The 20,000-nt window shown below is 40.9% G+C and overlaps 1 protein-coding gene across 1 annotated transcript in view; it reads right to left on the reverse strand.

Moving 5' to 3' along the window:
- LOC137973736 (ubiquitin-protein ligase E3C-like) overlaps positions 1-20,000 on the reverse strand; it is a 38,761-nt gene that overhangs the window by 673 nt on the left and 18,088 nt on the right. The window contains exons 17-29 of the mRNA XM_068820613.1: positions 19,525-19,555; positions 18,577-18,683; positions 17,192-17,333; positions 15,861-15,948; positions 14,324-14,417; positions 12,543-12,605; positions 11,927-12,051; positions 10,299-10,389; positions 8,734-8,832; positions 7,436-7,525; positions 6,938-7,004; positions 4,239-4,369; positions 1-2,633 (exon numbers count right to left, since the gene is read on the reverse strand). The exon at positions 1-2,633 is cut by the window's left edge and continues 673 nt beyond it. Coding sequence (XP_068676714.1) covers positions 2,466-2,633; positions 4,239-4,369; positions 6,938-7,004; positions 7,436-7,525; positions 8,734-8,832; positions 10,299-10,389; positions 11,927-12,051; positions 12,543-12,605; positions 14,324-14,417; positions 15,861-15,948; positions 17,192-17,333; positions 18,577-18,683; positions 19,525-19,555 — 1,296 coding nt within the window. The 3' untranslated portion in view covers positions 1-2,465. The remainder of the gene's footprint in view (positions 2,634-4,238; positions 4,370-6,937; positions 7,005-7,435; positions 7,526-8,733; positions 8,833-10,298; positions 10,390-11,926; positions 12,052-12,542; positions 12,606-14,323; positions 14,418-15,860; positions 15,949-17,191; positions 17,334-18,576; positions 18,684-19,524; positions 19,556-20,000) is intronic.

The raw sequence follows: 20,000 nt of genomic DNA on the forward strand, positions 1-20,000 counted from the left end.
CCCCAAACTATAATACAATATTGAAAATAAGGGTAAACTAACGAGTAATACAACGTTTTCAAGGCAAGCTTAGTAAGACAAGGACTTGATCTACCAATAATACCAATAGATTTAAAAATTTTGCACGCAATATGTGAGATATGTGGTTTCCATGAAAGGTTTTCATCCGAAATAACACCAAGAAAAGTAACTTCCTTTAACGCGGGTGATCTTGTGACCATTAATTTCAATATTGAAATCAAATTCTTCTCTTCTTTGCCTTGGTTTGAAGATTACATAGATTGATTTCTTAACATTTAGAGTCAACTTGTTTGCTTTGAACCATTCAGATAACTCAAGCATTTCAGAAGTTATAGTACGTTTTAAAGTCGGGATATCATTATGTGAGAAGAATAGATTTGTATCATCAGCACTGAAATAAGACAAGGTCATAAAGATTTGAAAGATGACATATATCATTAATATAGATTAAAAAATATATATTATTTTCTACACGGTCAAGGCCAAAAAAGAGAACAAAGACCTATAACAAAGACATTTGTGGGGTTTTATAACCGTTCCCCCCTATTAACTATGGACAACGGGACTGCGGGAGCAACAGTTATACACTCTACATAAATTCCACTTAGCTTTCGAATGCGGGACTGCAAGAGCAATAGTTATACACTCCATGAACTCCACTTTGTTCACGGCTGTGAAGCTGCGGGAGCACTGGCTATACACCCACTGAATTCCCCTTATCTTTCGACTACGTTACAGGAGTGCGCGACTGAGGGAGCGATTTTTATACTCTCGCTGAATTCCACTTAGTTAACGACTGCGGGAGTGCGGGACCAACAGATTTATGCCGTGAAAAAATGGCCGGGTATCCTGAATCCTGAGGGACTTTACGGGAGTTTTAAGGTTAACTTGGCTAACTAAGAATGGGCCGAAACCGTTTGAATTAGCCCACAGTGGGCTATTTGCCCCAAATTGTGACCAAAATGGCTCAAAAATGGTTGCTATGGGTTAAACTAATTGTTTCGTTGCCATGGCTCTATTGCCACTTTGGAACTGAAACAGACTGGTACTGAAATGAACATAAATGCATAAAATTAGCCCTGAGAGGGACTTAACGGGAGCTTTAAGGTTAACTTGGCTAGATAAGGATGGGCCAAAACCGTTTGAATTTAAAGTTCCGAAAAATAATTGCAGCCCAGAGTGGGCTATTTGCCCCAATATTAATAATGGTAGCTAGGGGTTAAATCAATTCTACTTCATCATCATTAGGGAAGACCTTGGACAGCAATGACAAGAACCAGGTTGCTGACCAGCGGTTTCCGTTAAAACAATGGTTTGCTGGGGGTGCTCAGTATTGCTGGCTCAGAAAACCTGGTTGTGGTCATTGTTATTTAAGTTAATTCCTTAGTATTGCATTGCGCATCCCTAATGCGCACGATTTTCGCGTCATTAGCGCGCGCACATGAGCACGTGCGCGTAAAAAACGCAAGAGATTTCCCTCAAACTAAGCCCGATAGCGAAAATAAATGCTCTTTTTCTCTCAAACGAGCACGGTGACCCCCGATTTTTTTTCAGGTATTTGCTAAGAAATTGAGGGGGGTGTGTGACTGATAACCGTTCTAAAACTTGGGTCAATTACGTCTTTGGTTGATTCCGTCGATATCCCGGTAGCCACTCTACCTGTCAACGTGGCGAGATTAGTTCGGCATCGAAGGCACAGTAACTCTTTACGAGTAGCCCAGTTTGAATTCGCTGATATCAGTCCCTTTTCAACTCACTAGAAAATATTGCCAGACTATTATGCAAGCTATACTTAGAACATCGTGTTACAATCTTAGGCTAACAAGAATTGCGCAGTGGTAAGGAAAAGCTACTTTTGCGAGGAGGAGGCGTATTCTAGTGGACGCATGCTCAGAGTACATCTTCCAGAAACATCTGACTGCCATCCTCTTATTCTGAAGGAGAGGAAGGTTGGGACGGTAACGAAATTAGCTGCTGCGAGTTTACCGTTATGAGTATGCGCAATCAAAAAGACCGCTGAATGAAAACTCGAAGGAGTAGGAGTAGAAGTAGCGCTTTCAGCTCTTTCGCTGCTAAAATTGAAAGGAGGGGTTGGGTGGGTGGGCGATTGACGTCAAACTTCAATATGGCGGATTGATGAGAAGACGCGTAGTAACGGATTCATATGCGCTCTCACTTTAAAGACGCAGGCAAGGCAAGGGAAAGCGACTTCTGGGTCCGTGAGCTTATCTCACTGTTTACTTTTTACAGCGACATTAGTTCAGGTGCGACTGTTTCAGATTACGTCATTTTTTGTCAGTCCAACTACTCTTGGTCGGGTTGTTTTCGATCTGCCATTGTTACGGTGATTTACTACGGAACTGATTTTATCCACGGCTCCTTAAGAGATAGAGGCACAATTTTCAAAATGGCCGATGTTCCTTTCTCGCGAACTCTCTTCTAAATTAGCTTAGTTCAAATCCAGCGCCAGATTCCACAGCGTACAAAAGTTTTTCTCTCATGGTCGCGTCATCGAGGTATTCTGGCAACTTTAACAAGTTCATACAGGTACTGGCAGTTGGCAGCCTGTCCTCGGGTCCTGCGCTGTGGACACAGAATGGAGGCTCCAGTTCCTACAAAACAAAGTATTTCGTCGTTAGTTACAGATGACTTGCGGAAAATCCGAACAATTGGAAGACAACGATTTGCTGAAAAACCGACTAACTGTCGTTAAGGCTGACACGGCTCTTAAAAAAAAAAAAAAAAACACGCCGCTATCAGCTTCGCCTGTTGGCGTAAGCAAGTTCCCCCAGTGTACGGTGGAGTTTTGAACGCCAATGTTCACGCGTGGCTTAGTTGCCGAATATTCAACATGTTGAAAAATTTCGGCACCACCGAACATTTCCTCCAAGTTTGCACGCGTGAAAAGCTATCGTCTTACCATGTTAAGGACTGGCCAAACGCACTAATTTAATTTATTAACTTTGCCAGTCAAGCTGACAGAGCGTCACAACAGCTTGCACCAATTACTGTTACTGTGCCCCCCCTTTTTTTACCCTCCCAACCATGATACACAACAGAAGACAGACCACTGCACCGGGAACTACGTACCCTACTCTTAGCGACAGGATTATGAACATTGAAGGATTGTGAGACGGGGCCTACGGTTTATCGTCCTTATCCGAGAAGTCTAGAGAGTCTAACCATTTGCGGATGTAATTACAAAGGCACCAACCCTGAGTGTTGGTCCGGCCGGAGTTGAAATCACGACCTCCCGCGTGACAGTCCGCGGTGCTCAACCAAATGGGCCACTGGTGTTGCGACATGTTTGATGATGTTGGATCAAATTTGAAAACGGTCCAATTTTTAGTGCAACATTTTGGATGTTGCATTATGTTGCACTCGTTTGGACACGTTCAGGCAACATTCTTGCACTGGGGCATGCGTGCTATTGTAGGTCCACTTGTTGCGCGCCATGGGCCTGAGGCACATGAACATAGCCATGTTGCGTTTAAATTGTTGAAAATGTTGCGTGCAGTTGGCCAGGCCTTTACACTAACACGCATGCTTACCATTTTACACCAAGACGCATGTGTAGTATTGGAGATACGACGAATGAATATGGCGGCAAGTGGCGATTTGGTTGGTGAAGCAACTTTGGAAGACCAAATAAGCACATGCAGTAGTCCAAATTTTTATCTTCTTTAACCAACTTGTTTTTCCAAGTTTCTCCTCCATTTCGTGGCAGAGAACCCTTAAGTAGTCGCTGTATATAGAAGGATAAGCTGGCCAAGTATCACTTATTAGGTCTTCCAACATTGCTTCAGAAATCAAATCACCATTTGCCGCCATATTCATTCGTCGTATCTCCAAAATCACGCATGCGTCTTGGTGTAAAATGGTAGGGCGATAGCTTTTCACGCGTGCACTCCTGGAGAAAATGTTCACTGGTGCCAAAAATTATTCGGCGCCGTGTGAACATTAGCGCTCAAAACGTTGAAACTGTTTTGAGCCCCCTTAACAACATGCCATACAAAGTGTAAAATGTAGCACGATTCAATCGGCGTGTGACCTTCCAACAACAATAGGCGAAAACGCAAGTTGCTCTACCTCCACGCAATACGAAAATAAGTGTAAATTAGTGTCTAAATTGAACGAATTTCGCAAACAGGGATACAAGAGCTGATAACCTATTAATGTGTCCGAGTAAATAAGAATTGTTCCGATAGAAAACCCACCTTAAATCCTAGAAGCGGTGGCCGTGAACAGCTTGTAACAAACTTCAAGAGTTGACGCTTCTGCGTGTCTGTGAAGTGATTTACAACTCGCCAGAATGAAAGCACACAGGGATGGTCTTGAGTAAAACCACCTGGCAATAAAAAAAATAAAATTAAAAGCCAACAAAAATTATGGGAACACCAGAAGCGACAAAGGTGTCGTCATCACCATCATCACCCCTCGTCGTCATAGTCGTCGTCACCGTCGTCGTCATTACCATCATCATCATCAATCTCATCGTCATCATCATCACCATCACCATTGTAACCGTCGTCATCATCATCATCATCATCAATCTCATCGTCATCATTATCACCATCACCATCGTCACCGTCGTCGTTATCATCATCATCAATCTCATCATCATCATCACCATCACCACCGTCGTCGTTATCATCATCATCATCAATCTCATCGTCATCATCATCACCATCACTATCGTCACCGTCGTCGTCGTCATCATCATCATCATCATCAATCTTATCGTCATCATCATCACCATCGTCACCGTCGTCGTCATCATCATCATCAACCTCATCCTCATCGTCGTTGTCATCGTCATCATCATCATCGTCGTCGTCGCTCATGTCATCGCCCACATAATACGGTGCCCTTAGCAACCGTGATGGGCATCAAAACGCACCTTACAATAACCGTTTGTGTCGTCGTATCTGCCTTGCGATCATTCTATCTTTTTGGCGCTGAACAATGCTGGCAAAGTTCGCTTTACCTGGATTAGAAGGAATCGCCTTTGAAATTGAATAGATATATTTCTTGTGTTTTTAATCTCGGATACTGCGTTTTTAGCGCTCTGATTCGCTCTGTCTCGGTTATCATCTCATTCATCGTATGACCTTCTGTGGCAACTGATTGAAACAGCTAATGGTCGTTTTGTAAGACTGAAATAGTTTAGAGTTGGATGGTCGTCGTGGTTGCTAAAGTTCCATCTACAAACTTGCACAAATATCTTGCGACATTTTTAATTTTCTTGTCCATATACAAAAAAGATTATATTTCGACTCCCCTCCCCAAATAAAAGGGAGCTTAAGCAACGACATTACGCGGCGCGGTGGCCTCATAATTAGAGTGCTCGACTCCGTATCGAGTCGTCCGGGTTCGCGTCCTGGCCGGGGAAATTGTGTTGTTTTCTTGGGGAAGACACTCTACTCTCACGCTGCCTCTCTCCACCCTGGTGTATAAATGGGTACCGGCGAAAATTCTGGGGGTAACCTTGCGATGGACTAGCATCCCATCCAGGGGGGAGTAGAAATACTCCTAGTCGTTTCATTCTACAGAAACCGGAGATAAGCGCCGACCTGATGGGCCTTTCTTGGCTCTTCACAGAGACTTTTCTTAAGCAACGACAACGGCGACGGCAACGAGAAGGTTACAAACTTGCATATTTAGAGAGCAAAAACAATAGCTTTGCACGCCCTGCACGTGCGTTTTTCATTTTTGCCTATTTCTTTGCCGTCGTCTTCAAAACAATAGATGGTTTTCACTCACGTGACTTGGCGCCATATTGGTGTACAAAACAATACAAAATGTGTGCATGGAATATGCATAAAAATAGAGTTTGGTTCCCAAAGGAGAGAACGTCTATTGTTCTTGTACACCAACATGGCCGCTGTGACGTCACGTGAAAACGATCTATAGGAAGCTTAAGATTTATGTCGTAGAGTTAGAGTTAAGTTTCCAAAATCCTGAATTCAGGATTTTGAACTGCCAAAATCCTGAATTCAAGATTTTGGACTTCCAAAATCTTGAATTCAGGATTTTGGAAACTTAACTCTAACTCTACGACATAAATCTTAAGCTTCCTATAGATCGTTTTCTCTAACTCTAAGTCATATCTCTACTGAAATAACTCTATTGATAGTTAACCTCGCGACGGACACAACGACGCCGCAAAATAATGATATCATTGGTTAAAATAGCATAAATAATCGTGCTGCACGGGCAGCACGGATTTTAGCACGGATCCTTGTGGTAATCTGCATAACAACGACCTGAAATCACCAATTGAGGCTTTGACGACAACGTGAGCATTCAACAGAGAATCCTTCATTTTCTGTTTTCATTTTGTAACTGCTCGCGGACTACCAATTTATTTTTAGGATACTTCACCCAAATTATAAGAAGTGAACGAGACAGAATAACTGCAAAAGACTTATGCTAAAGCAAAGTGATATTTTGAGGTGACGTTTTCGTCGACGTCGCCTTCGTAGATCTTAACGTCTAGGCTCTGAATAACGTGAAACAGCCAAATTTGAGGTTTTATGACGAACGTCAGCAGTTGAGGATACATTTTCATTCTCTGCCCTAAATTAAGCGCCGTTACGACCAGTATCATTTTTTAAAGAAACTACCACGCCCTAGTCATATTAAAAAGGGTGGAATAGTCACGAAGTGATTACAACAACGTGAATTTATATTTTGAGATAACGTTCTCGTTGCCGTCTCCGTCGTCGTTGCTTAAGCTCCCTAATGTCGAGACAGGGATGGCTTATTTTCGCCTCTTCCTGAACAACATTGTATTGGGTGGTGTGGGGGAAGGGGTCATCATTGGCCCTCTTTTCAAGTTATAGTACAAAAATTCTATTAATGGGAAACGCCTAAACTCTTTTTTTCCCCAGGAATGTAGAAACAATATTTTTACCTGAGTAATTCGTGTTTCTTCTGAGATCGTCAAGATCTACTGGAATCAATGCGCCAGAAACCAGAACCTAAGATATTTAAGACTACATAAGTCAGTTTAATAAAGAGAAAAGAACCCGAATGGCAAATGCAGATAAGATATGGGCTACGGAGCAGTCTCGCTCTGCCTTGATAAATGGAATTTAGGACTCTGGAGATTTGAATAACTGAAGGGAAGAGCCAAGATGTAATTGGATTTGGTCACAGGAAAAACGATTTGGTTCAATCCTTTCCCTAGCCCTCTACTCCACCCTTTTGGGGGCCTCTCCAGTTAGGGCTGAGTGATTTGAAGAAAGGGTTGGAGGAACCTCAGGTTAATTACCTTGGGAACCTGTAGAATCCTAAGACAACTTTATGGTTAGAAAAACCCTAATGAACGCTTAGTGTCGACCTTAGTCAAAACAACTCAATCCTCTTTTAACCTTTTTGTACTATTTTGTATCAACCTTATTAACGTCACCTGCAACTCGTTGTGATCAAACATTCGAAGCCAGTCCAAGTTGATAACATCCGACAGCCCCGTTCTGAATGCTTGGCAGTGACGATGAATCTATAATAGAAGGAAGCGAGAGAAAGAACTAGCAGTGAACCTAGGTGTAAAAAAACTAAACAAATAAATAAAACTCAATATCTTTGAGGCATGGCCTAAACTCTTTCCTGCTGTTTGTCGAACTGGGCGGCGGCGTGTCCAGTGGTTAGGGCATTGAGTTTACAAGCGGTTGCCCGGGTTCAAATCCCATTCTAACCACTGGTTTGGATTTGTTTCCAGTTGTCCCGGATTCAACTCCATCACGCTTTGTAAATAAGTTAAAAGACCCTAAATCGCTCAAAATCATCAAATCCTTTACTCATAAATTCTAAGCTTTGCACTGTTTCATCTTTCGTTGCTGCGGGTTTCTTTGATTGCTCCAGTAGCATCTCCTTCATCTTAGCAATCTCATCCGCCATGACAGACAGTTGATCCTTAAGATTGCTGTTGTCTCTCTTAAGGCTCGCAATAGACTCAGGCATGCCTGGTTTTCTCGGAAAACAATTAAAGAAAACGATCGGGAAAGAAAGAAATGGAAAATTATCGAAACTTGACTAGGAATAGCGGAGCTCGTGAAGCTCGCGAAGTAACTCGGAGCTCGTGAAGTAACGTCCCTACTGTTAAATTTGAAAGGTTTCTTTCAGATTATTAAAAGTGGGGTACCTGTGAACTAGCTTGATAGCTAAGTGCACTTTTACTTTAAACAAACCATGTACACTTTTTTCCATTTCCATTTCCACCAGAGCTAAACATGTTTAAATTGCTGTATCCTTCCTTTTTCTTTGTTTTTTTTTTTAATCCAGCAGTACAGGTGAATTTGAATTCAAACCAAAGTGGGAACTTTAAATAAAAGAAGAAACCGACACAAAAGGACAAATATTGACCACATAACCGTGATCATTTTTTTCCACCCATCTGTGTTTGCATTCTCGACTGAACCTTAAATTATGCCACTTCGTGCCGTTGCAAGATGGTAGAAGGTCGGTGAAAGCGCAGGATATCAATAGCATCTTTCTCCCGTATGCAAATGCCGTTGATGCCAACTGACTTTAAGGGCACTTGGTAGACATATCCTATGCGCATGAATTGCAAAACGTATTGAGATAATACGAATCAACATTTTCCTGTGATGATCTCGTTCTTGTCGATGTTCTCGACGTCTGTTTGAGATCCCTGCTTTTAACTCCGTGCCTTTGTTAATTAGAAATTCATTGCCTACGTGAACTGACCTGTTTGTTGAGTCGGTAATCAGCCACAAGGTGAATGTAACTAATCCGGTTGCTATTAGTAACTGGGATGTCCCGACCACCGGGCTTTAACTCCACCACCTATCACATAACACACAATGATAACAAGGAGAGACATGTAAGCCCCTGGTGACTCAATCCACCGTACCCAGAGAAGCTGGGAGTTCCCGTTTAGGGAGGAAGGAGAGAAACCACAAAGAAAAGACCATTAACAGAAAGAAAATTACTTGGACTGAGTTTAAGCTCTGAGTTAATTAACTTAAAAATCCAATATTTAAATACCGTATTTCCTCGAATAATAGCCGGGGGCGATTATTTCTTTTTTCGCACCAAAAGTGTTATTCGGTTATTCGAGGGAAGACGATTATTCGAGGGAGGCGATTATTTCAAATATTTCTCACAGAAGGTCGTACCTTAAATATTTTGTATAATTATACCATTAAATCAAAAAAATAATGGCATGTACCAATTGAACTATCCCATCTCGTTTGCACTTTCCTGAATGCAGAAGATAGCAATGAAGGAGATGCCGAGGTTATCGGAAAGCGGACTTTAAAAAAACAGGACTTGTTGTTCCAGCAATTTATTCATTGCGAACAAGGAACAAGAACATATCCGATGTGTTAAATAGAGAGCTCCAAGCAATAAAGGAAAAAGTGAAGTATATGAACGTTGTCATAGAAAAAACTGTAAAAAAACCGGTGCTTTTGTAATCATACAGTGGTGAAGGAACAATTAAATAAAAGCTTGTTTGTTACCCAAGATGCCAATTTTTAACTTTAGAGGGAGGGATAAGAGAAAGAGAAAATGGCGAGGGGAGGGGGGGGGGGGGCGATTATTCGAGGGAGGCTATTATTTTAAATATTTCGGTCAAAAGGGGGCGATTAATCGAGGGCCGGCTATTATTCGAGGAAATACGGTAATTCCTAATTCCTAATTCTTAATTAACTACCCATGTTCTAAACGTGCAATGGACTTGAATATGGATTTTAAAAGTTGGTTTCCTTTGACATGGCTTAAAACTCTAAACTATCGACTGAGAGAATCAGAAGGTTTCAATCATTAGTTAGGCTGTCACATGCAATGTTAGAGCGGTTTTCAATTGAGTGTCGAAAGTAATTAGCGAATTACTACGCGCCTCGTTGGCTATTTACCATCTCGTATCCAGCGCGGGCTCATGGAATAATTGTTAATTAGCTTCTCTTCTTCGTCCACCAGCATTTCTTCATTACACCGTTGTCACCTCAGCCTTAAGAGATTGGCTATTAAGTCTTCCGCAATTTTCGTACATGCAATGTACATGGTAAAAGCATGGTAGGGTTAGATAACTTGTGGGATTGCTTTAGAAATACAAATAATTAAAAAAGTCAACTTTGTAAGCGGTTTCAACGACAAAATTGGCTGAACCAATAGAGCTCCACCTACGAATCCAAGACGGGACTATTTTATTTGGATATGATTTCGACTTAAGTTGAGATCAATATAAGGTCAGCCTCAGAACTGAGACATATTTCTACTTGGTTTTATATTATTTCATAGTGTTTTACCTGACTTTCGCCAAGGTCATTATTCACGACAGTGAAGTTAAGTGACAGCTCCTCAACATTTCCACGGTAATTTTTAAGAAACAGTAAGTTCCTGTAGTGGAAGAGAAAATGACTGAATGACTGAATGAATAAATAAATAAAAAATAACACGAAAAGCAGACAAACAACAAAACCAGTAAGTAAGTATCTGATAGTGAGTGAGTGATTGAGTGAGTGAGTGAGTGAGTGAGTGAGTGAGTGAGTGAGTAAAACAGTAAACAGTAAATCTTTATTGCGCCTTACTCTCCAAAGGGAGGTATCGGTCTCGTTACAATAAAGGTGATGATATCTACTAGAATAACTAATTAACTAAAAAGATCATACAATTACTTGTAATACAATTGGTATAAAATTATTATTTTAATTATTTTGCATTTAGGAAGTCTTTTCTCTTCTGAAACATTAAATATGTGTATTTACCTACTATCTTTGAAGTGCTTTCGTTTTCTAGGGTAAGTAAATACCGTATTTTATCCTCATCATTAAGGCTTTTGAAAACAACATCGTGTGTTGAAAGGAGAGAATGGAGCTCATTTCTAATGTTATCGTACCCTGGGCAATACATCAAGAAGTGCCGCTCGTCTTCTATATAGCCTCCCGCAGACTAGACACGTTCTTCCATCTACTGGGGTTGGTGCACCTCTATTTTCGTATTTCCCAGTCTGTATTCGCAAGCTATGAACCTCCAGACGCAATTTTGTCATACTTATTCTATGTGCTGGGTTTCTGATAGTTTTGAGATAGTCTTCCAATTGGTAGTCGAATTTGACTTCTTTGTGTGTAAATTTCTCTCTAGAGCCTTCGGAAGTGTTGTTGCGAGCCTTCAGCCAATTTCGAATGTAGTCCTTTTTAAGCTGTTTCTTTATGGAGGAACGAGCATTCTTAATGTGTAGTTGGCTTGATGTATTGCCTGTGAGTGAGTGAGTGACCGACAAAAACTAAGCCAGCTTGAAGAACGGATGGGGAAATTTGAAGTGCTCGGTACAGGCGAGGATGGAACTCACATCCGCGATCGTGTGCGCTACCTAATGAACCACAAAGCCATTTCCGTCGAATTTGATGTCTGGCAATCTTATTTCCGGATGGGGGATATATATATCTTATTAGAGGTTTTGGTGTGTAGTGTCGCTGAGTATTTTGACGAGTTGTGCTGTATTTTGACGAGCCCGCTAGGGCGAGTCAAAATACAAACAACGAGTAAAATTAGCGACACTACACACCAAAACATCTAATAAGCTATTTATTATCCAACGATTTGTACTAAATTTCTAGCAAATGAATTGGAAACAACCGAAAACGTGTGACAGATCGCGGGGCAACGTCTGCATCTAAACTAGTCAAACCGCTTCCCTACTGTACAATAACTAACTGTACAATATCGTGAAATATTTGTGCTCGTTTCGTCCGTTTTCTGTACAATAACTAATACAGTTGGATAATAAGAAACGATTATCGCGGCAAAAGAACATCGCAATTCAACAAGCAACTTGACAGTTACAACAAAAACTGGAAAAATCAGGCTTCAAAGAGATTCGAACTGCACAATTACGCTTTATACTGATCTCAACAGGGAACTGGTTACGTCATACCTGTACATTTCTGGGTCAAGTGATTCGAGGTGATGAATATCTACATCTGTTCCGTGTTTGCTGAGAAGCTTGCAAAGGAAAAAGCTGGCGAAAGGTAGCTCCACCATCATGTTTTCATACAACGCCTGAAAAAAAGGGTAAAGTTTACTCAAGTCCACGAGTTCCTGAACATGTATAGTAAGTTACTACTGAAAAAGATTTGTGACTCGAAACTTCTATTTACGCACTCCGATAGGTTCGCAAGATGTCAAGCGGTTGCAGAGGTTGAGATAAAATGATTTCAATTATTAAGGATTAAAGATGTCAAAACACTTGGAAATGGCCTTTACCACTTTGGCCACATGAAGACTGACAAAAGCACGCACTGCCTAACACGAGTCAAACATCATCATCATCGTCGTCATGGTCGTCATAATCATCATCATCATCGTCGTCATCGTCATCGTCGTTGTCATCGTCGTCGTCGTCATCATCATCATCGTCGTCGTCGTCGTCATCGTCATCCTCGTTGTCATCGTCATCGTCATCATCATCGTCGTCGTCGTCGTCATAGTCATCACCATCATCATCGTCTTCGTCATCATCATCATTAATTATTAATAGGAAACCAACACACCTTTCCTAACATTCTTCCAAGAAAATGGTAGTGCTTCAAATAATCATTTGCCAAAATACCAGCCTATGTGAAAGAGAGAAAAGAAGATCACATATGTGCTTGATGATTGTAAATAAGACCATCAACTGATTGGCCAAGTTGGTTCAGGAGGAAAACCCTGCCCTGCGAACCCTAAATGATGTCCCTCATGATCGCTCGACCAATGCAATCTGCTCAGAGATGCAACTAATTACAAGCCAATAGCCTATTTTATTGGTGGTCAGTTCGCCGCGATTCCTTCCTTGCGATACTTCTATTCCTTTATAGGGGCAAAGGGACAAAGTGGTAATTTCAAATGAACTGTAAAACCAGCCATCAGCCCACACAAAGGATAGGAACTACCCAGGACTGAATAGACCCTATGCAAAAATGGCTGCCTTCAAATTATTCTTTTGTTCATAATAGCCCAACTAACCTCGTTTTTGAGACAAAAATTCTAAAGAATTTGTTATCCCGAACGACGTTAGTTGGGCTATTTTGAACAAGAAGAAAAGAATAATTTAAAGGCAGCCATTTTTGCATAGGGTCTATAGAGAAAAACCATAAGCACTGAGGGCTATTTTGAGGAGCGTCACAAAGTGTCCCCTTTCATTTCTCCTACACTCAACATAAATTTTGTAACTAAGGTGTCCCCTTATCTTCATTCTTTAAGTTCAGGAAATCGTATGAACCCGAGTGCATTTCGTGATTAATAGGCCTACGACCATAAATCACAAAATGCACGAGCAAGTTCCTACGATTTTTTAATGATTATATATTCGACAAATTTACTGCATCGCTGTTTTCATAGCATCTTCCGTATTGCATTCTATAACCTATTTATGCAATCGTTATTGACCAATCGGAAATGAGATATATATGCCGTTGAGTATATAATACGTAGATTCAAACACTGAAGATAACACTAACGCGAAAACAACCCTAAAGCATACTGTACAGTTGTAAATTCTAGTTGGCGTTTTAGAGTTAAAAGGACACTGTGATATTTATCAAGATTCTAATTAGCCTCTATCAAAAATACCATTATTCTCTTTGTTTGTCCCTCCAAAATCTTGCATAGGCATTGTTTTTTTTTTCTCATGGACTTATAGTGGTCCCAACGGGAAAATTGAAAGCAACGCCTATGCAAAATTTTGAATAGGGTCGTACCTCTTGTTGAACACTATGTTTCATTGGCTGTGTAGTGCCGTACTTCCTATTGTTTTCTGTGTTAAATCCAATGTTCTATTGTTATTTTGGCCAATCCTGAAGCCCGTTCAATGAGGTACGACACGACCCAAAATTTTGGAGGGACAAACAAGGAGTATTATGGTATTTGTAACAGTGGCTAATTAGCTTCACTTCGGAACATATGCTTCAGAGCTAGTACGCAAAAAACCATCATAGCCTCCAACTCTGGGTTATCAGCAGTCCTGCATCGAACAACCTTGTCCACGTAAATTCACCACTTCCTTAAACAATTTTCAAAACTATCTTTTTCATTTTACACATAACTTAGATGCTAAGACGTCCAACCACTTTCAGTTCAAAACTACACCGTGAAAGCGATGGGAATGCCAGTTGTTCAAGTGGAGTAACTATATTTGCAAGTTGGTCAAGCCACATTTTCTTCTCCTATATCGTTTGCATATATATTAACCTTAACGTGTGCGATCTCTTATTTTAAGTTCTTCATGTGTCAAAGCCAAAGAAAAATGTCTATGGCAAAAGGTAATTATTTTGCCAAGCCAAACGGAGTGTACCTGAGGGTTTGGGTACAACAGCCTCTCGTGAGTTGACTTGAAAAAGCCAATGTTAGGGTCGAAGCCAGCTTTGAGAAGTTGACTCAGGAACTCTCTGATAAACAGAAGTAACAAAAAGTTAATAGAGTACTTCCATTCAGTTCACACTTTTGGTCATGCATTTCGGCTGCATTATATCGAGATCTACATACGAATGACTGAAAAATGCAAGATAGATGCATGTGGCAAGGTGGCCAGAAGAAAAAAAAAAACCATCAGGGATTATTCGAGCCACAGGCTCCACAAAAATACACGTACAAGGCTAGCTTGCTAACAATCACAATTTGGCGTGACTTTAAGAAAAATGCATCGAGGATTTCAAAAAAAGCAAAGAAACAACACAGGCAAAGAGGAAGAATCTAGGCCAAAGTAAAAATGAGCACAAAAGCGATTGCACATTCGCGGCATTAAGTTCTTTGATGAAATTTTTACGAACGTGACTTTTAACAGCAGAAGCATGCACTAAAGAGGTGGTTCGGAATTATATTTATATTAAGAATATACGACAGGATTCCCTGGCTATCTAAATATGTAAAAGAAACCTTTAGAGAAATTTCCTCGCATGTTAGCTTGACAATAAAAGGCGAAGCTACGACTTTACCACCAGAGCATAGACTTATAACTGCTGGAGGGACCAACTAAATTTCCAACAGCACGCGAACGAAAGCGAGTTATTGTGATTCTGAATTGATGTGAGTAAAGATACATGGCAAGCTTGATGTGGGCTGAACATTGTCACAACAACTGCAAGCTTTAATTAAAGGACCTATGAAATTATACGCTACTTGGAAGCGATCAAACTGCGACTAACGAAACAGTGGGAATTGAAGAAAAGAAAACTAAAAGGCAAACTTAGGTTTATAAAAGAATGGTTTATCAAAGACTGAATGCAAATGCATGCAAAACTAGGCTACGCGAAGCAGGACATGACGTTCATAACTTACAGCAATCAAGAAAATTACTACTCTACGTGACTAACATGAAACACACTAATTAACTCTCTAACAGCACTTATAAGCTCTTGTTCGAGAATAGTTAGTCGTCATTAGGGAGTTTAAGAACGACAACGGCTGTAGTAACGAAAACGTCACTTTAAAATATACCTTTGCCCTTTCTTGAGAATTTCGCGTTAAGTCCATCTTGTTCACGGTGTACCGAAAATTTGCAGAGCCTCATTGCTGGATTGGCACGAAAGGTTTTGGAGCAAAGATTAAAAAAAGAAAGAATCATCGTTGCATGCCCACGTTGTCGTCAAAACCTTAAAATTCGGTTCTTTTACGTTGATATTTTGCAGAGTACGACAAGGAAATGTACGCAAATGCATGCTGCACGTGCAGCCCGACCTTGCATTTTTCTTTTCAAGCCAATAGGATAAATGCATTTGTACGCAGTTGCCGCCAAAGCCGTCGTTGTTCCTTAAGCTCTCTAGTGCTGAAACGTGGTAATGTGTGACCAACCATTTAACTTGGTCCTGATCGTGAGACATATGTAACGATACCTAAAAATTCCGCCTCCATCGACACCTGCCTCTTCCAGACCTTGAGCGTTGATCATGCGGACTCGAAGCTTTTGTCTCAGGTTAGGAGCTGTTGAAGACGAAAGCGATATTCACTGTTTATAAACAATTCTTTTGATATATAAATTTTGCCAACCACAAAACAACCTTTGTAGTCTCTGGTTGGCACATTAGGGACTTTAAGCAAGAACGAGGTCGGCTACTAGAACGTTGTCTAAAAATATTATTTCCCGTTACTGTAATAATTTTGCGATTTCTCCACGTCGCTCGGCATGCAAAATGTACGTCCACATTCCAAGAATAACATTGGCGAAAACGGCGTGGATATTTAGAGAGAAAATTAAAAAGTCATCGTCAGGTGATCGCGTCCTCAACACAACCTAAAATGTGATCATTTTACGTCGTTGTCAAGACGACAACGGCAAAGAAATATATCAAAATGTAAAACGCACGTGCGGGGCGTGCAGAACTATTGTTTTGGCCAATTCAGCCTATTGCCATGTGGCGTTCTCGAAGACGTCATCGTCGTCCTTGCTTAACGTCCCTATTAATACGGAGTTTAAGAGCTACGACGCGACGGTAACAAAAACGTCATTTAAAACTGCAAGTTCAGGCTATTAATCTTTTCGTCATTATGTCGGTTTGTCCAACTTTTAAAAACTAGCGCAACTTTCCAGGAACTGAATTAGGAGGTGAGGTGTTGAAGCTACGAAAGAAAATTCACATTCGCTGCCTTGTGTTCACGCTCTCCGTAAAACTTGAGAATTTGTCTTTTCGCGTCACAGATTTGCCGAAAACGTGAAGAGTGTGCAAAGCTATCGTTTTTGCTCATTGATATGCAAAATTTGTGACGTTTTCGCTGCCGTCGCGTCGTAGATCTTAAACTCCCTAATGACAATAGGTAACGTAACGGTGAGTATCAGAGTTTGACATGTCGCTTCTCTCTGGATATTATGCGATTTCAGGGTTAGTCCACTTGCTGTAACGTAAAAGAAGGTGGAGAACGTTAGAACTCTATTCGAAGTTTTGAAAGGACATACGACCAGCGTGATTGTGTGCAGTCGGACCGGGAGTTACTATTTTATACGGCTTCCGTTACGTGATTTTTTGTTCTGGCTCAACCCCTTTGGCACGTAACGAGCGGAGCAGCGTGCTCAATACAGATGACTTGTACATGTACTTGTTCTAATTAGAGGGTCATTAATTTTGGTTTGGGTTTTCGAAACAGAAATAAAACACATTTTGGATTCACTTTGGAGAAAAGCCGAGTAAACCAGGGAATCGTATTGAATTTTATTAGCTGCTGGCATCACCTTTATCCTCAGTTAGCTGATCAAATGCATCTCGGTATATATAGTTTCGATTGACTGTAACGTCAATAGCTGGTCCCATCATGAAATTATGAAGTTCTCCTTGTGAGTCCACACGATTCTTGGCTATTATTCTCTGGAGAAGCTAAGAAAGCAAAAGCTTGGTTAGATCAATACAAGGTTGGCATAAAACTCTTTTCTCCTCAGAAAAAGACTCCCGTATTTTTTTCCCTCAATATTTGTTACACACTGTAGAACGTAAGTATAATTACATAGGTGATTATTGAAATTCTTTGCGCTGATTGGTTGCACGCGAGGTGATTATCACGCGATAAGGTGATAAGGTGATTAGGTGATTATTATGCGATAATCACCTAAGCGGTTTTTTTTTCAAAATGGCGGCGAGCCGTTTTGTCGAGGTGACAGACGAAGAAAATTAATATTTTTAAAATAACCATTTCGGAGTCGCTGTTTGCCTCGGTTTCAAAGCGAGTCCTGGTGCACAAACATTCAAATGGAAATGAGTGGTGTATTTTCATGCAAATCAAACTCATTATCATTTGAATGGTTTAGCACCAAGACTCGTTGTGAACCAGAGGCAAACAGCAACTCGGAAATGGCCTATTATACTGAAACAATGGGCTCTTTGCATGATACTGCCACATGGTACAAAATTCGCGACACTGGATGCCAAAAGGTATGCAACAGCCTCCAAAACAAAGCGATTTCAACCAGCCAGGGGTGACTTTTCTTTGTTTTGGATGTCCCAGTGCCTAGCTTGTCACCCAGCAGGCAGAATTTATACCATGTGACAGTTTCATGCAAAGGGCCCATTATTCATCTCCGGTTCGGTGAATGTCGGTGAATAAAAACCTCGACTTCGTCTCGGTTTTTTATTCACTGATATTCACCTCGCGTTCGGCGGATGGTTGTTCAATGGAAGAAATGGTGTAATGGTTAGCATGCAGAGCCCCCGACCCAAGGTCACTGGTTCGAGGCCTCGGCTAGCTCAGTTATTTTGCTCCATTTTGTCTCTCTTCACATCGGTGTATAAAATGAGTCCCGGGGATGTAATAGTGGGGGGTAACCCTGCCATGGAATACCGCCCCGTCCAAGGGGGAGTCGCGTTCAGAGTCATGCTACATGTACTGGGATCCGAGATAAGTTCCGGCAGTGTGATCCGAAGCGTTTCGTGTTCATTTCTTTCATAAATGTATGAACGTATAATCGGAAAAAAAACCCGGGGAAAGAGTTTCTGGAGCTGGATTTGTACGCTGCTGTTCCAAAAATTGCTATTTTCGGGTTATAAGTGATTGCAAGTCATCTTTTAGCATGCCAAAAACACAGTGAAAGAGCCTGCTTCAATACGACTGTGATAATGAACTAACCTTGACTCTGTCTTTAAAGCGAACAACAAAAGGTATATGTTGCAAAATAGCCATGTTCCTGGATGTAGTGGATGACATCCCCGCTTCTATTACACCATCTGCTGTGTCTATGTACAAACAGAACAAAGGGTTAACACACAAAAAAGGATATGTTCTTCATGCTCCGACAAATTACTAAGACTGAAAGGGGGTCAAAATCATTGACCAGAACCGAGGAAATTCATGAAAGGAAGCCATCCAGATGAGGAACCATTGTCCAGTTTGAAATTTAGACAGGATGCAGCGAATACAAATGACAAAACAGAGCTCCTTTGTGTGATTCAGTCGTAAGCTTTGATTTCGGAATATTGTAAGATTGAGATAAGATTTTTGATACATTTATTTATAGCTATGTACTATTGTTCGCACCAGACGTTTGTTTCGTTTTATTTATTTCCATTTTTAAAAGTTTCTGACTAAGTTTTTGCACAGAAGTGCTAGGTGAAAGGTCCCCGTAATCTTGTCACTTTGGGCCAGACCACCTCAAGAAAGCTTACGTTTTTCAAAACATAAATGAAACACAGGTTTGACTCGCGGTCGCCAATCTTCTAAACAGCCTATTTGAACCAGACAGGTTGTATTGGGTTTACTAAGGACCTTCTCATTTGACAGAACTGACCGGTCAGACCAGGTATTTGGAAGGACAAACTCAACATCGCCTTCAAATTAACACATTTCAGTCTAGGATGATATATACTCCTCCAGAGGAATGCGAAGGATTAACATGCAAGTGTTCCTTCAAATTATTGCATTTTCTTTGCAAACTGACAGGTCTGATCGGCCAGTTCTCACAAAAGGAAAGCGCACTAAGATCGACTCGAGTCCATTCTAGTTGTGTTGTGGTATTACAGTGTATCCAAAAGACGAGATGGTAAATAGAAATGTGACCAGCTGGCAAATGTCACCTACCTTCTTGGTTCAGAAATCCATCAATACGCATCTGTTTAAGGAAATCAAAGAAAAGAAACCTTAGCTTAGCTATACGTTTGTTCAAAACGATGTGCATCGGTATGAAATTCAGCGTTGGTGCAGTGGTAACTACTCGCCTTCCACCGATGTGTCACGTGTTCAATTGCCTACTTACGTCCAGAAAAGCAAATAATTAGATGCAGGCCCAATTTTGATAGAGTGGTTTTTTTCAATTGAGTGTCGAAAGTAATTAGCGAATTGCATTACTTCACTCAGTGATTGGTTCAAAGTTCGCCGCTTTTTCAACCAATCAGAATTAAGCGAAACCAAAACCAATCGTGGCTCGCGCGTACACATTTTCCCGCGCTTTGTGTCGGCTACGTGTAATTACTTCGAGTTTTGATTGGTTTACTGGATTGCCTCCGCCCTTTTTGATTGGCCAAAGTAATTACTTTGGTTTTGGTTTAACGACACTC

The sequence above is a fragment of the Montipora foliosa genome, chromosome 10 (assembly GCF_036669935.1).
Source record: "Montipora foliosa isolate CH-2021 chromosome 10, ASM3666993v2, whole genome shotgun sequence".
Classification (NCBI taxonomy): Eukaryota; Metazoa; Cnidaria; class Anthozoa; order Scleractinia; family Acroporidae; genus Montipora; species Montipora foliosa.